The following is a 17,887-nucleotide window of genomic DNA, read 5'->3' as shown; positions in this document are numbered from 1 at the left end:
TATAAATAAATACTTTTGTTTATTAAGCGCAAATATTCATTTCAAAACTGTTTCTAAATTCAGTTCTAATTTCCAGCAAACGAATCAATGAATAATAATAGCAAAATGTGCTCAAAAACCTGAGTTATATCCTAAAACACATGCTGTGCCCCATATGGTCTAAAACCTGAAAGGTGGGCAAATCTAAGCTTGTTTTTAATAAAACACATATAAATATTGATATAATAAATAATACTGCTAATAATAATAACATTATACAAAAGCAAATTGTTATGAATGAACTGAAAAAGCCTCCAGAGATGAAGAAGGCATAAAAGCAGTGATTTTTCATATTTATGTAGGCTAGAAAATAATGTTTTGTAATATTTTAATCCTTTATATTTATATCCTATATCTACTCTTATTATATCCTATATATATATTTAATATTTACATTGTTTCATATGTAAAGATATTTTCCTATAGCTCTCTTGTGTGTATTAAGCAGTGCGTAAGCGAGGCGCAACTCTTCGCCGGAGTTTAGACCGGGTTAGTTTTGGTCTAATGAAAAATCTATTATAGATTCTCAAAATAGCAACGCACCAGCGGTCCGCCTCAGAACGCCTTCCTTTTTAGACCAGAACGCCTATGAGCGCAAAAATGAGCGCTAATGCATTTGCTATTTAAACAGCTTGGCGCAACGCCTCAAAACGACTCTTGCGCCAAGCTGAAACTACCAAAAGACTACTGCACCACGCCTTGCGCCACACTGCGCCGGGTGTATGATAGGGCCCATGATCTCTACTCCTCCATGACATCAACAGCAGCTTGTTAGGATACGGCCTGGTCCTGGATTGTGGAAACCTTGAGATCATCTCTTCACAGCTCTTGGATCGCATCAGTGGCACTGCATAGTCTCTGGTGGCCTTGGGATGAGTATCCCCGGGTGGAAATAGAGAATAAAGAGAATAATTAGCGTAGCTGCTGTTCATAGTGTATATTAACGTAGATACGTGGAGCACATTCATGCATCACACCACTATTAAGCCTCGAACATTATCAGGAAGGCTATTCGAGAGTGTAGGAGCCATAAATTTAATTCATAAAGAAGTATTGTAAAATGTATTTAGGTCTATTTGGTTCGATTTGAATGAAATCATCACCACAGTCATGACAAGATCAATAAGTTAATCAGGTTTTGACCACATTTTTTTAGCTATACAAAGTTTAACAAAATATTTTTAGTCAGTGGCACAGATTTAAGTTGAGATGACCAGAAACGTTCTTTTGATTCAGCTAAAAAAAAAAAATTAAGGCAGATTTTTTTTACAGTATATATATATATATATATATATATATATATATATATATACTATCTGACAAAAGTCTTGTCACCTGTCCAAGTTTTAGGAACAACAAATAATAACTTGTCTTCTTGTTGATCATTTGGTATCAGAAGTGGCTTATATGAAACAGAAAGGCCACTAGGTTACGCGAAAAAAATATATGATCATGCCTTGATTTTTAATTATTTCATTAGGACAGTAAGGTCTGACTTTGCTTAGACAAAAGTCTTGTCACTTAACAGAAATAATGTACAGTATAGAATATAAAGTCATGGTGCAGTGGGAAAATAATTAATAAGTGCCTGGAAACAGATGCCCAAGCCACCTCAGCTGACTTCTCTCGATGTGGAGGAGCAGCGGCTCTACCCCGAGGTCCTCACCCTGTCTCATTTCAGCCACTTGTATGCAAGATCTTGTCCTTTTAGTCATGACCCAAAGCTCATGATCATAGGTGAGAGTAGGAACATAGATTGACCGGTAAATTGAGAGCTTTGCCTTTCAGCTCAGCTGCTCCTTAATCACAACGGAAAAGAGTATCGACCGGATTACTGCTGCCACTGCACCAATCAGCCTATCAATCTCACGCTTCATCCTTCCCTCACTCGTGACAAAAAACACCAAAATACCTGAACTTCTTCACCTGGAGTAAGGACTTTCCTCCAACCTGGAGATGGCAAACCACCTTTTTCCGGTGGAGCACCATGGCCTTGGAGGTGCTGATTCTCATCGTCACACTCAGCAGCAAACCACCCCAGTGCATGCTGAAGGTCCATGTTGGATGAAGCCAGCAGAACAACATCGTCTGGGAATAACAGAGATGAAATCCTGTGGTCCACAAACCGGACCCCCTCCAGCCCAATGCTGCGCTTTGAAATTCTGTCCATACAAATTATGAATGAATCCCCATTGTTTATGAAATGTGCAATATAAAGTAACTTTCCTTGCAAAAATAAACAAAAATATCGACACTGAAGCACATTTCCAGATTTTATTTGAAATTGTGCAAAAACACAATCTTATCCTTGTGAACAAAATAAGTATTTTTCCTGTCCATCAAAATGACTCAAGTAATCATTTTGATTTGAACAGTTAATTAATGTCAATAACTGCCAAAATACTTTATTTTGTACAGACCACCGCCTGGTCCAGAGATCTTTTTTTGTCATACATTCTTTTCAATGCATTGACAGAGGTCAGAGTTGACAATATGAATGTGTGAGAATGTGTTTTCTCAAATACAACATAATTAACATCTCCACTAAAACTAAAAAGGCAAGGAAAAATAAGTAGTAGTGCCGGAAATGAACTCTTGCGCTTTAGCATGATGCATCAGTGTCCATATTATCTCACTCAATCAAACCATTTCATCAGTTCACAAAATACCACAACTCCCAGACGGATCCCGTTTATCTTCTATGCGATGACAGTGGTAAAATTAGCAGAAGAACAGAGAGAGTAAAAGCAGATTAAAGGTGAAGCAGCGGGTCTCTTCAGGCTGTGCCGAGAGGAATGGTGAAGGACAGGTAATCTCCCACTTCACCCCACTGTGCTCTGAAATGCTGAAATACGGTGATCCACGTCGTCAAAACGGCCACCCACAATAACAGACCCAGAGCAGACTTCTTTACATCTGTGGAGGACAGAAGAATACAAAACGGCATTTATTTAAACGTGTATACATGAGTTAAAGGAAGGGCTCCCACGTTTTCATGAACAGCAGATTCAAGGACTTTTTAAAGCACCTTTAATTTTAAATTAAACTTTGTAATTCAAACCCTATCATATGTAGTGCCATGACAGTGTGTACTGTACTTTACATTTCACTAACACTTAATATTTATGTAAAACATTCCAGTACATTTCCAAGATTTTGACTGTATTAAAACAGTCAACTGTTCAAAGAACTTTAAGGGTCACGAAATGTTGACAGTCATATATGTGTCCCATGCTGCTAAAAATACTATTAGCACATAGAGCTGTGAACCTACACTAGTCTCACGGTTCGGTTCGGTTACGATTATCAAGCCATCGATTCGATTCAATTAGATATTTCGAAGCATCACGGTGCATTGACGGGGCTTTCCATACACAGTTTTATATTTTCTTCACAGCAGCAGTTCTTGTAATAAAATGTATGAATATATTTATATTTATATACTATTTGTAATACAATTTTGTCATTTAATACAAACAGTCAGAAATATAAACTGTAACTTTAAACAAAACAAGCATTTAGCAAATAATATAAACAAATATAAATATCCAGCTCAATTTCTGATCCTTGTTTAGTTCTCTTACACCCCTTTGATTGGTCACACCCTCAAAGAAAAAAACGGTTGCGATTGGCTCTTGCGCGCTGCGCTCTTCACAGATGAGTGACACTGATAAGCGGCAGGGGCGATCTCACAGCTGATGTATGATAGACACGGTGGAGAAAACTCTGCAGACACGCGCTCTGTATGCAAAAGTGATGCTGTAAAACAGCCGAGAAGAGAAGAAAAGCCACGCCATCAGGTCAAATGGGCCACTGTGTGTGTGTGAGAAAGAGAGAGAGAGAGACAGCGAAAGAGAGAGAGAGAAAGAGAGAGAAATGGAGTAGGCTACTTTCATTCTCTCGATCTCAGTGAAATAGGGGCTATTGTTGTATATGTCAGTGAAAGACTGATCCAGCAAACACACAGTGAAATAGTGCACAGTTTATGAGTTTTAAGTAGTTAAAGCGTTGTAAATACTTGCGATCGCCTCCCTCGCGACAGAGCGCATATGAGGTAAATGACGTCAGTAATAACCGGTTATGATTATTACTGAACCGATACTGAATTGTCCGCGTCTGCATCGCAGTGCACCGAAGAAACGATTAATTTTGACACCCCTATTAGCACACATATTTTCGCAAAACAGTGAAAATTGGTTATTTTTGCGCTATTTCGGGCAAATTCGTTCTTCTGATTTCAAACGAATTTTTGAAGCTGCATCTCAGCGATTAGATCCTTGTGTGAATTCCAGCGTATAGTCTGGCTGTCTGTACTGGCGAGTACAACATTACGCTTTTGGCTGTGCAGCAGCAGTGTATGAGGTGCAACTTCGAAGACTCTTTTTATCTGTTACGGTGTTCAGATGGCAGAGAGACGCCGTTGTGTTGGCAAAACAAGTGGAAGAACAAGAATTCTTCAGAGACACGGGTCATCAGCGTTGTGTTTATAAATGTGCTGCAATGAAGGTGTTGTTTTAATTCCCCGCTATGAGAGGGCAACCATTGACTTCCATAGTATTTTTTTGTTTATACTATAGAAGTTAAAGGCTAGAACTAAAATAGTTCCCAGCTCCAACTAGTGGTGCAAACCAGTCAAGTATCAGTAAGATTTTTTAAGTCCTTGTGAAACTAACTAATACTTGACTTTTTTGCACCACAGGAACTGGGAACTGTTTTAGTTCTAGACACTGACTTCAATAGTATTTTTTGTTCATACTATAGAATTAATGGCTAGAACTAAAATAGTTCCCAATTCCCGTGGAGCAAACATGCCAACAATCAGTCACTTCAGCTAGGACTTATGTGGCTACTGTGTGCATCACTATGTAAACAACAGTGAAATTCATATATGGTTGTTCAGTTTAACAGTATGTGCCATAAGTGGAAGACCAATAACAACGGATTGAGCCATCTGACTAATTATTATGATCATTAATTATTATGAATTATATTATTACTGACTATTATGAGCGCTGTGGAAAAAGGGACAACCCTGCAATATACATAATGAGACAATTAGTATTGTGACATTGGATGGATGCGAACTTGTTGTAGCAGATTCTGAAACAAAATAGCAAGCCTTTGAAAAACATTAGTATAATTAAAACACTTAAAAATTAGAATTTTTTTGTGTGGGAAGAGTGGTGAGGAAGAAAATAATCTTGTGAAAAATGTTTCTTGTGTTTGCCGTCGCAGGGTTTCTACGGGTTTTATCAAGTCAAATTTAAGGCTTTTTAAGACATGATGAATGAAATTTCAGACTTACACAAGGCTAAACGCTAAATATGTTTTTAAACTTTACAAAAACATTACAAACAAATGTTATTGGAAAGAAAAAAGATAAATAGAGTTAATAAATAAACTTTTGAAATATATTGTTAATGATTGGATGGGTGTTGGCCCAATTGGCTATAGCTTTACATGGACATAAAAAAATAAAGAATGATTTGATGAAGTCCTACAACACAATATTTTAGTGGATTTAAGACATTTTAAGGCCTAAAATAAAAAAAAAATTTAAGACATTTTAAAACTTTTTAAGACCCTGTGGACACCCTGCATCATATACTCACATGACTTTATCTGTGGTTGTTCTGTGTACGCCGGTTTTAAGAAGGCCTCTTTAAAAAACCACAATACGTTTACAAGCCAAAGAAATGGGAGGAATGCGAATCCACCTGAGGAATAGATGAACACTTTTGAAACAACCGTATACACAAAAACAAGAAAGAAAAAAAAAACAGGAAATCGTGTCATGATGATATCCTACTGTTGCAGCACACCTAAATAATAATGGCTAAGGAAGTGTTTATTGAAATCAGATTATATTTGTTTTTTTATACCATATAATATTTTCAAAAAGGTTGGAGGATTGCGTTTTTTACTATCAAGTGACTACTCTGTTAATAAACTACCAGTAACATTGTCCAACTTTTATCAACAAGCTCTTAAAGCGTGGAAGTTGTGTTATTTGCACAATTTTTCCCCTATAAAGCAATTTTGTGGAATAATTCTTATATTACTTTTAACCAGAAATCTCTCTCTACCTGCAAAATTGGACAAATAAATGTGTTTTTTTTTCTTATCTGATATTTTAGACCAATCAGCTAATGGTTTACTAATGCTAATGAGAAGTCATATGTCATCATATAGTACTAATAAAACTGGTCCTGTACTATACTTAAATGAGGTAGACTTTTGTAGTGACAAAATTTACAAAGTTAGTAGATTAACATTTTTTAAAAAAAGAGCCCTAAAGCCTAGAGGAATTTTTTTGGGAATGTTTGTTTTGAAGATATTGTGTGGAAAAAAGCTTGGTTGCTTCCTTTTCGTTTCTGCATTGTATAGGTAAAAAACATGGGGAACTACATTTGAAAATTCTTCACAACATTTATGTTAGAAATTACACATTAACTAAATTAATGCAGACTGATGGAAATTGCTCATTATGTTTAAATCATCAAGAGTCTTTGATTCATGTTTTTTATGAATGTCAACATTCAAAGAAGTCTTGGGAAGGCTTATTGTATGTACAAAAAAAAAAGTCAGGTTTTAGATGTAATTTGACCCCTAAAGATGTTATATTTTATCTCAAACAATATATCTGTGGAATTTGTATCTTTTGATTTTATTTGGTAAATTTCATATTCATAAATGCAGATTTAATAAATCTGAATCAAAGGTTTTTATTATAGATTTTTATTTATATATAGACTCGCTCCAATATATTATTAGCAAAAAATGTCAAGATACATATATAATTGTGATGGAGCTGAAGTTAATTAAATAGTAAACTTGCTGTCCAATTGGTAGGTTAAATCATAATATCATGTAAATACTTCTATGTTAAAGCTGTCTTTTTATTTATTGTATGTAAATTATATTTTAGTTTTTTCTATGTTATTAGTTACATTTGTATTTTTTGGATGTCATGTTTAAATTTTGTTTAATGTTGTTTAAATAAATAAATAAAAAACATACCTAAATAATATCTCCTGCAGAGGCTCAGCTTTTCTTCATTGGGAATCCTTTCCAGATTCATAATGAAGTGTTTGTGGTGGTGGTGGGTTTCCTATGAAGAAAACAAACATATTTGATTAATCAAGTCACGAAGTCATCAGTATCTTGAAACACTGCTGCCATCTGCCTATACAAAACAGTACTGCCATAATACAGTGATTCACATGACTGCTACAGGGAAACTGGGATTACTGTAAAACAGCATGCATTAAAGCCTCCATCATACATTTGACACATTATCACACGATGAAATCGATAACCAACTGTAAACAGTGCTAAGATAAACATTAAATGTTACGAGAATTAAGATGAACGTCCATCTAATGTACAGCTCAGTAAAACAGCATTACTGGTCTGCGAGAAAACAATTAACGATCACATACGTCAGACTGTTTTCTCTAAATCCTCATAATGATGGTTTATTTTCGTAAAGATAGACAGATACCTTAAAAGACGAGCACAGACGACAAAACGGAGGGTTTAACACAACAAAGGCGAGGGGGAAACAACTTTTATGGTTCCGCTTCCTGAAGAAAACTATAATGTGATGTCACTATGCGGCGTTGCATGATGGGTAATGGAGTTTTCTGATTAAGATGTGAAGCGCGTCTGACGTGAAAGTGTTTTTTTTATTATGGGTTGAACGGAGTTTAACCTTGTGGGCTAGTTGTTGGTGAAAGCGAAACATCGTCAGGTCATATTTCATCCCAATTTTATAAATGAATGAATGAAAACCACACTCACTCAGTAAAGACAGTTTCTATTTAGATGGATGGATGGATGGATGGATGGATGGATGGATGGATGGATGGATGGATGGATGGATGGACGGATGGATGGCTGTATGTATGGCTTTATGGATGGATGAATAGATGAATGGATGGATGGATGTATGTACAGTATGTATGGGTGTATGGATGGATAGATTGCTGTATGTATGTAAGTATGTATGGCTGTACTGGATGGATGGACGGACGGACGGACGGACGGACGGACGGACGGACGGACGGACGGACGGACGGACGGACAGACAGACAGACAGACAGACAGACAGACAGACAGACAGACAGACAGATAGACAGATAGACAGATAGATAGATAGATAGATAGATAGATAGATAGATAGATAGATAGATAGATAGATAGATAGATAGATAGACGGATGGCTGTATGTATGGATGGATGGATTGATGGCTGGATGGATAGATAGATGGCTATTTGTTTGTATGTATGGCTGTACTGTATGTATAGATGTATGGATGGATGGATGGATGGATGGATGGACAGATGGATGGAAAGTAGCCCAATGGACAGAAAAAACTATGGATAGATGTATGTATAGATAGATGATATTCAATGGCCAAACAGATAGATGGAGGATGGATGTATAGATAGATTGATAGATAGATAGACAGACGGACAGACGGACGGACGGACAGACGGACGGATGGATAGATGGATAGATTCTAGTTAAATAGATACTAAAAAATATTTATATCAGCATATATTTGTCAAACACTAAATAATAATAAATACTATATTTAAATGTCTATTGCATTGAATATACATCACTTATACAAAAAATATGACAATGAAAATATTATGTACATAAAATGTAGTTAACATAATAAACCTGTATCTTAATAATGACGTTAATAAAACGCAATCTTACCAAAAACTTGTAGCATGATAAGTATTCAAAATCAACATAAAATATTTACTAATAAATTAATAAATAATAAACTTTCCACAACAAATAAAAACATTAAAATTGCAATTTCATTTTATGACCATAATTATAATAGAATAAACAATAAATAATATGTGTACCTATGTTTAATAAATGAGTAAATTCTTAGAAAAGTTATATTTAGATATTTTATATAGTAGTAGTAGTAGTAAACTTTATTGTCCTTGACAGGAATTTTTTTTATGGGCATCACCATATTGTTGCAGACATTAAAAAAAAAAAAAAACAATGCAAAATACAGTAGTTACAATAATTATAATGCTAATAAAGGGCGACGCAGTGGCGCAGTAGGTAGTGCTGTCGACCCACAGCAAGAAAGGTCACTGGTTCGAGCCAAGGCTGGGTCAGTTGGGGTTTCTGTGTGGAGTTTACATGTTCTCCCTGCGTTCGCGTTGGTTTCCTCCAGGTGCTCCGGTTTCCCCCACAGTCCAACGACATGTGGTACAGGTGAATTGGGTAGGCTAAATTGTCCGTTGTGTATGTGTGTATGAATGAGTGTGTATGTGTTTCCCAGTGATGGGTTGCAGCGGGAAAGGCATCCGCTGCATAAAACAAATGCTGGATAAGTTGGCGGTTCATTCCGCTGTGGCGACCCCAGATTAATAAGGGGACTAAACTGAAAAGAAAATGAATGAATAATGCTAATTAAGATAAACTCTTGTTAAATAAACCCACTGAAACTGGTACAAAGGATTTCTTATATCGGTTCAACCTTAAACTTATATCTTACATGTTTACATTATATGCATTTATAAAAAGTAACAATAATCAACGATTGCAAAAAAATTATAAAATAAAAAAAATTAAATTGTCCTTAAACTATTCAACAACACTCATTCTTGTCTTTTGGACAATTTTAAAAAGCCTTTTTGATCCATTTGTTTACTACTATATATCGTTTTCTTGTGATATATAAAACAACAATATTTTCCATGAACTAGATCGACGTTGTGGACGCGCACTGCATTGCATCCGTTCCCACCAGCCTACAGTTCCCACAGTGCACCGCGCGTCCGCCCCCCCTCCCTATCAGCGCTTTCCCTCTTCTCGCAGCCTGAGTTTCTGTCTATCGGTGTTGTTGTTGATGCGATGATGGCGGCGGCGGGATGCGGATCAGCAACCGCGGCTGCCGTTGTGGGCGCAGGCGGCGTGGGCGCGGCTCGGGGTCGCTTCCCCGGTCGGCCTTGGTCGTCGCGGAGCCGTTTGCGTTCGGAGAAGCGCTGGCAGCTCGGCCGCTGCGGGACAGATCTGGACGAGATCTCCGCCAACGGAGGCCCGAGGCCCACCTGCCTGGTGCTCGCGCCGAACGAGGACCAGCCTCTCTCACGCCTTCTCGGGCTGGAGGCGAGCTACAAGCGCCTGGGGGAGGCTGGATACAGCTCGAGTGGGAGCGAAGAGGTCAGTGCAGAGCTGGAAACCGCCTTGTTTTTTGTCGCAGTGCTCACATTCAGCAGTTTTATGTGACCGTGTGTTTCAAAGGAAGGAATAAGAAGAGAAGTAGCGCGAGCGCAGCACTGCTGTTTAAAGCGTTACATTAAAACACGGAGGGGGAGGGGGGCACTTACTGTAGCATTGTAGCTTGTAGCAGAATCAGGCTCAGGTTATATTTTCATTTGTTTGAATCCATATAGTTGTGCTCGTTGGATATTAACAGTGCTGTTTGCGTTATCTGATCTTGTTTTTTAGGACTTGCATGCATATTGTCTTTATTATACATGCACCAGTTGCAACACCCAGTTTGCTAGACTTAATTTTGTGACAGACTGCTGATAAGAGCATTCATTGCTAGATCACCTGCAGTGAGGAACAATGATGTTAGGTTGATGCTTAAAAAGTCATTGCATGACTGTGAATATATACCTGACTTATCAATGTAAAGCTGAGTTTCACTGTGTGAGAGTCTCTGCAGGTCTTGAGGAGTGTTCATTCATTCTTCCGGAATTTAAGGGTTTTAGTTGAAGCAGAAAGTCTTTTATTTAGAAAGTTATGGCATTACATATGGAGCATGCATTGTAAAAAGTGAACAGTATGTTTGCTTTCCAATACAAAACAATAGAGGTAAAGTTGGTTTTATATTCGCACATTCGCTCATTTAGAAGTCTCTATATTGTTTACCATGTTACTTTGAATATTCGATCTGAATTAGCATGCAAGTGTGATTTGAAAACAACATTAACACTGTTTATTTGACTGTGAACAATGTTGTACTTTGATAGTCATTTGCTTCTTATATGATTTCGCTATTTAGAGCTTGCAAATAACACTTTTATGAAATTATATTATTAAGGGGAAAGTCTGAATGTGCGAATATAAAACCAACTATACGTTTATTACAAAACATCCTCAAATCAGGATATGTGAGGGGCAAAATGAAGAATTCAAGCCTTGTTTTTTGAGAAAAGTAAATTTAATATTAAACCAAGAACAAATATCTGCTGATGCTCTATGTAAATTGCTTCAAATTTAAATTTAGTGTTTTTATCAAGTCACCGACACATGTTGGTTCTTAAGCTCATTTTATTTTGACCAGTTTCAATAAATAAAAGCCAAATAAATAAAAAGGCTTCTAATTTCACGTGTAAGTCGATGTATTCAGATATAATACAGTTATAATACACAGGAAGACCAAGTAAGATCTGGAATGATTTTTTTCTGTCATCAGAAGTTACAGAAAGTTTTTGCATATCCATTTTTTTCCCAAGCAGTTATTCAACCCTTAAGCTATTTTTGTAAAATGAAATGTAAAGTCACAGAGATTGATATCAAGTTTAATGCTGACTGTTTTGTGATTTGCAAGTCATTTCACCATAAAAATCTACATTCAGAGAATTATTCTCATTATGTTCCTTTCTGATCATTCATTACCCTTTCTTTACTTGCTCTTAAAATGGTCTTTAAGTAACTTTATATTAAATTTTGCTTTACAAAACCTGCATCGGCCAAATATAATTTAATTTGCATAATCTTAGCATGTGATGACATCTCTTAGTCAGTGTTTCAAGATTCCCCTTTGTGGTTGAGCAGTAAATGTTGTACATGTATTTTGATTTGAGAATAAGTAACTTAATATTTTCTTAGCGTGTTCTTTTGTTATTTGCCAGTAGTGTGACCTTTAAAGCCTTATTAATTTGATCAAAAATTTGTTAAAGTATTGTTAATGACATCATCATCCTATTTGAATTTGAACTTTATCACGTATGTTGTCAGTAAGCAACATTTATTGGCTTAAAGAGATCTGCCTAATTTTGGTATCGGACAGAAAACTATAGCATTATAAATAGCATTTATCGGGAAATATCAATATTAGGCCGATATCTTTAAGCCGATAAATTATGTAATTGTACAGACTTGCCTGTCTCGCCCATGCATGATTCGAACATATTCAACCTTGACATTTTAAAATATTTTTACTTATCGACTAATATATCGGTCATCGGCCTCTAAATCTGAAGACTTATCGGTTATCTATATCGGTGCAAAAAAAACATATCGGTGCATCCAAAATCAGAAGTGTAATGCTTAAATTTCCTCCTGTTTATTTGCATTGTTCCTTATGAGAAAGAAAACGATCTCCCAATTAAATTTGTAACGTATCCCATAAGTATTTCACTTGAATGTATTTGTGTTTTTCTCCTCGAATCCTCTTCCAGGTTTATTTTTACAAGGATTCTTTAAAATGCAATTGTATCTCCATTTCACTTTTAATCGCTAATAGTGTTTACTGTAAAGTTTCTAATAAAGTCTAACACAATATTTAGTGTCTGTCAGGATGAAAAATCCCTCAGTGTTAGAGCTGCATGATATTGAAAAAATTTGTTGTTGCAATGGTTTTTTCTCTGTAATATACATTGCGATATAAATACACCTTCATCAGGCAACCTAAACAGTTCCATCTGGAAAGTCATTCATTTATATAGACTTGGATGATTTTGTAGGGGCGTGATATATAAAAAAATTATTGGTAATTTATTGTTATATGTATGTAATATACAAGTATGTTCATAAATAAACACAATGGAGCAAATATTAAAGTGAAATAGGCACATTTAATGGTTTTCTGGGGAGAGTTTTACAGTAATCAGGCACAGAAAGCGATTAATAAATAAAAAAAAGCATTGCATAATCTTAATCTTATAAATAATTCAATAAAATTATTCTTTGTTTATGCACTATTTAAACTCAGTTAAAATTATCGTACAGTCACAGGCCTTAAAACAATATATTATGGTCAAATTCCACAGTGTCTCCACAAATCTCATGTGTTTTGACCTGTGGAATCTGGTCAACTATGACTATTGCGGATGCACACATTGCGATATCGATAATGAAATAGGATTGTCATTGGAATTCGATACCAATCAGTAGTGGAATTGTAAACATCCATTTCCTGCGAACATTTGAGGATGTTGAGCACGTTCTTAAGAAGCTCTGATTTGCCATTGTGTTTACATGCTCAACAGAAATGACTGTGATTGGCAGAGAAGGTCATCGGTTTGCCAAACTCACAGATTTTTACTGAGTGCAATCACTGATACAAGGACACTGGAGCGTTTCAAAGTCAAGTAGATCAGCTGGTTTGTTCATAAGCTGACATACGAGCGATCCGCTAATGAATTGTGGCTTTAAAGTGCTCCAGTGTCTCTATGCCTGTGGTTATAGACTGATTTCACATGGCCGCCATTTAAAAACTGAAATCGAGGCTCGGTGGGAAAAAACCTGGAAGTATCGCCTGAGTCAGACAGGAATGTTGTGTACCTGGCTATATATCTTATCAGCGAAGAGAAATCGACACAAATTTATCATTTCACTGCCTTCCGTGTAACCCGAAGGTCTGTTCTGAATGGATACTGAAAATATAAAGGGATATCAGACCTCATTTTCAGCTAAGTAAAGGGAAATGGCACTAGTTAGCTAACGTTTTCTTTCCCAAACATACGGTTTAGATGCTATTTATCAAACTCAAGTTAAAAAACAGATTTTTTTTGCCATAATAGATCTGTAACGATACAGAATTTTTTTTTGTTACTGAAATTTATAACAACCGTCAATTTCCCACTAATATTTCAGCACTGTTGAACGCAACACTGCTGACTTGCCTTTGTAGTGCTCGACAGAAATGCCTGTGATTGGCCGTGAAGGTCATCAGTTCACTGCACTTCACCGAGTGCAAACACAGACGAGCAATCCGATAAGGACTCGACTGATTTTTGTGGCTTTGAAACACGGCAGTGTTCGTGGATCTGTAATTTAGCAGTGTTTAAGAGCGCGCTCAGCGGGAATTAGACATTTTTAAAACTTCAATGCTGGATCAACACTAATACAGACAACACGGGGGTGTGCAGATGACCTCATTGTTTTATCGCTTACCGGGTTACATATGCTGAAGCAGGGAAGCCTGGTGCCTAGGAGGACACTTAAAGAGATTGTGATGCTTTTAATTATTTAAATTAAATTTAAATGAATGATATTAAAGTGATGTTTACACCATACCTGCGTTTCGAAATTGCGGAGCTGGAGGTTGAAATATTTACACAGCATGTTGAAATATTTACAAACTGAAACGGACGTTTTTGAAATTGTAGTACAGATTGGTATCTAATTCCAGTGCCAACCCCATACTGAAATAATATATCGTGGAGCCCTACTCAGTGTATGAGAGCATAACATTTTTCCAGAGTTTTAACAATTTGTTGAACATTAATCCCAAAATTTGCTCAAAGAATATTGGGGTGTTGTTAAAAGGTGGGTTGTACGTTTTTTTGTACTATAATTACTTTGAGTACAAGGCTACAAATGATTAAACCTGCTACCTTTTTAAAGACATAGTAATATCTTGACATATAGGCCTATGAAGTGTAAATACTTTAGTCAGAAAGTGAGTGTGATTTTAGTCATCAGGGTAGACACTATAGGCTGATTAACGTTTAAGTTTGTTCATTAAAATAGATTAATGTATTGGATATAATGACACTTTGCATTCATAACCTGTTCTTCTTGATACAAAAATGGAACAATTGAAAATAATACTGATGGATTTTAATTGTAATTCCCACAGCTGCTAAATGGTAATGTGTCTTTAATTGCAACTGGCTTTCAAATCAAAAACTGCTTTTAGTAAATAATTTTTGATAATGCTTATCCAGTAATCTCGCGCAACGAGGAAATCATGTGAACTTGATGGTCATAAGGCGTGGGAAACCTATATGCTCAGGCTTTTATGCACTTGTTTCTCATCGCGTCATGTATCAGTGGCATGGAAATGTGCTATGGTTACTCTATGTTGTGTTGTCAGAGCAGAAACATGCAACTGAAATGAAAAAAAAATGATCAAGGTCAAAGTTTTGTGGACTTTGAGGGCTTGAAGACGTGCTTCGACAATTGCCTCTTATAAAAATAGACGCAGTTATTGTCTGTACATTGACTTCTGTGAAGTTTACGGTTTCGGTGCAGGTTTTACAACTTCTACTGTATTATAATAATGTGTATGGGACTTTATAATGGTGTGATCATGTATTTAAAGTAGTACTTTTTGTACATATAAATAACAGAGATTGTGTATTAGTGAACTGTATTTTACATGAGGGCATTATCATAATAGGCAAAGCGAGGCAAGGTTATTTATATAGCACATTTCAAACACTTTTCAAACAAACAATGTGCTTTAAACAGGAATAATAGAGACAAGACGAGAACATAAAAACAAACAATAAGTAAAAACAGATTAAAACATGTTAAAACAGGTTATAAAAGAATAAATATGAAAAGAAAGACGTAATATACAAAATATTTAATGCGTTGTTTTATATACAAGTTCTCTCGGGTGGTTAACAGCAGAAGTGTTCCAGCTGTGTTTTTTTCACACAACAGAATAGTTGAGTTGTTTCACTTCAGTTCTTTCTTTGTTTTCGGGCACGAGCAGTGTTCTGTGAAGTGTGGAACAAGAATAAAGGACTTATGTCTTGTACAATTCAGTGTTTTAACACTTGTAAGGCCTAATCTAGGCCAAAACTTTGATGTTTTGTCATCCACAGGCATTACTTTGTTCAAGTGTTCTGTTTATTTTTGGTTATTTACCAAAATGAATCTCAGACAGTATGTTCACATATTCTATGATGCCTTTTTTTGCAGTAAAGCAAATCACAAAACCATTATGAATGATCACCTTTTATTATATTATGTGCATTGATTTAATAAAACATTCATTAGTGTATTACAGATCAGAAACATGCAAATTCCCTACTTTGTTTTGTTTTATTTTACTAGCCATTACTCCAGTCTACACTGTCACATGGCCTTTCTGAAATGCTAATTTGTTGATGCTATCAATGTTGAGAATAGTTGTATTTATACGTTCTAAATCACAAGACTTGGGTGTTTAATGACTAGAATGTAAAAAATGACATTTATATAAATAGAAATATTTTATAACCTTGTAAATGTCTTATATGCTATTTTGCTATTTTATCAATTGTATGTGTCCTTGCTAAGTAAAAACTAGTTTCTTTAAAACAATTGCTTACTGCAAACTTTTGTACTATATAATGAGTTATGCAAACTATATTAAAGTACATAGTGAGGCAAATTAAGGTCGTCTCACACTGTGATTTCTATTTTTAGTTTTTTTTTTCATAATCCTCAACGATTATTTCATGTTGACTGCACTGACATGGCTCCCATGACACACTGTAACAGGGTCCCCGCGGGGTCTTAAAAAGTGTTTATGATGATATTAAACCAAATTTATGGTTTTAAAAAGTCTTAAATTTGCAGTTCTAGGTCTTAAATATTTTTGCACAGGTCTTATTTTTGCGATGTCCATGTAACGCTACATCTAATGCTCATTTAAATTCTTTTTGTTGTTGTTGCTTGTTTTTTGGGGTGTTGTAGTTCTTTATTTCACTAGTCCAATTGTAATTTGCGGTATTAAAACTACAAAAAGGTCAACTTGCAATAGCCAATCAGCTTTCTTATATTAAACTCTGTGCAAACGGCGAATGTGACATCATCGCTGTGTTTGCGGAAGTTCCCTTTGAGTGGGCGCGACATGATTTCGGCTGGCAGAGAATGCCGTTATTTCACTGACAAATGTCGCAAGCGGCGTTTGATTAGTCGGGATCGATGTAATACGAGAGAGCGAATCTCTGCTCACGCGCCGGTTTCCTTTGTTCATAGACAAAACTGCTTGCGAGCTCTCAAAACACTGGCTGCTCACGTGCGTGATCTGCTCTCGCTCCGTCGGACTCCTTTCGTGCTTTTCCAGAGATGCTTCAGCATACTGTAGTATTAAGTAATAGTGAACTGATAAAATGAAATACAGTTTAGTTTTACTACAGTAAAGTGTGGTGAATTGTAGAAAAATATACCCTATATTGGAAAGAAACTAAAGCACTGGGTAGTTTGTTTTTAATACACTTGTGTTACCATAGCAACTATAGTATTACCACAACAGAGTAATTGAAGTACTTTACTGTACTTCACAAAACACTGTACAGCAGAGACTAGTTCACTTTATTTTAGTGATAAAATGGGATTGATAGTGGGATTTATTTGAAGAGTGAATAGCTATAATACCTAATCAAGTTTTTACCTATTTTCTATCACAGTTACATTTCTGCTTGCCAGAATGACCAATAATTAGAAATTGCAACAGCCATGGGAAAGGAGGAAAGTTTTTGTAAAACTTTGGAAAAACTTGAGGGATAAGTTTGTTAAAACAACAAAAAAGAGGCCCCCAAAAACATCTTCATTGATAATGATTATCTTTTTATTCGTCTGATTTTACTTTGTTTTTTTTTGACTGCCCCCTGTGATTTAAAAAAAAATATCTCAATGGTGAACGTGCCAAGTATAAAAGCCTTAATCCTTTTCGTGAGTTGTGCGATGCGGTGCCAGGTGAAAGTATAAATCTGCATTAAGATGTTTGTTTTTTCTATTGTTCAATGGTGCATTTAACCTGACTTTAGTACTGTTCAATTTAAAAAACTTTATTTTACCCCTAATTTTGTGCTTTTACATTTTCTCTCGTGTTGTTTTGATAGT

The 17,887-nt window shown here is 35.9% G+C and overlaps 3 protein-coding genes across 4 annotated transcripts in view; 2 read left to right on the top strand and 1 right to left on the bottom strand.

Annotated features, from left to right (window-relative positions):
- The window catches only part of proser3 (proline and serine rich 3), a 155,203-nt gene that overhangs the window by 36,774 nt on the left and 100,542 nt on the right, over positions 1-17,887 (top strand). The gene's annotated exons all lie outside the window — the stretch shown is intronic.
- On the bottom strand, positions 2,300-7,647 carry psenen (presenilin enhancer, gamma-secretase subunit). Its single transcript, NM_205576.1, is given in 4 exon segments — positions 2,300-2,955; positions 5,652-5,756; positions 7,060-7,150; positions 7,544-7,647. Coding segments are annotated over 3 exon segments (306 nt in total). The 5' UTR covers positions 7,121-7,150; positions 7,544-7,647; the 3' UTR covers positions 2,300-2,815.
- kmt2bb (lysine (K)-specific methyltransferase 2Bb) overlaps positions 9,905-17,887 on the top strand; it is an 84,700-nt gene continuing 76,717 nt past the window's right edge. For both annotated transcript variants that reach the window (XM_087284494.1, XM_087284493.1), the window contains exon 1: positions 9,905-10,246. In XM_087284494.1, coding sequence (XP_087140620.1) covers positions 9,938-10,246 — 309 coding nt within the window. In that variant the 5' untranslated portion in view covers positions 9,905-9,937. The remainder of the gene's footprint in view (positions 10,247-17,887) is intronic.

This window comes from Danio rerio, chromosome 15 (genome assembly GCF_052040795.2).
Source record: "Danio rerio strain M-AB ecotype USA chromosome 15, GRCz13ab, whole genome shotgun sequence".
NCBI classification, from domain to species: domain Eukaryota; kingdom Metazoa; phylum Chordata; class Actinopteri; order Cypriniformes; family Danionidae; genus Danio; species Danio rerio.
Note: the sequence above shows the minus strand (reverse complement) of the source record. Positions and strands in the feature narration are given on the sequence as shown.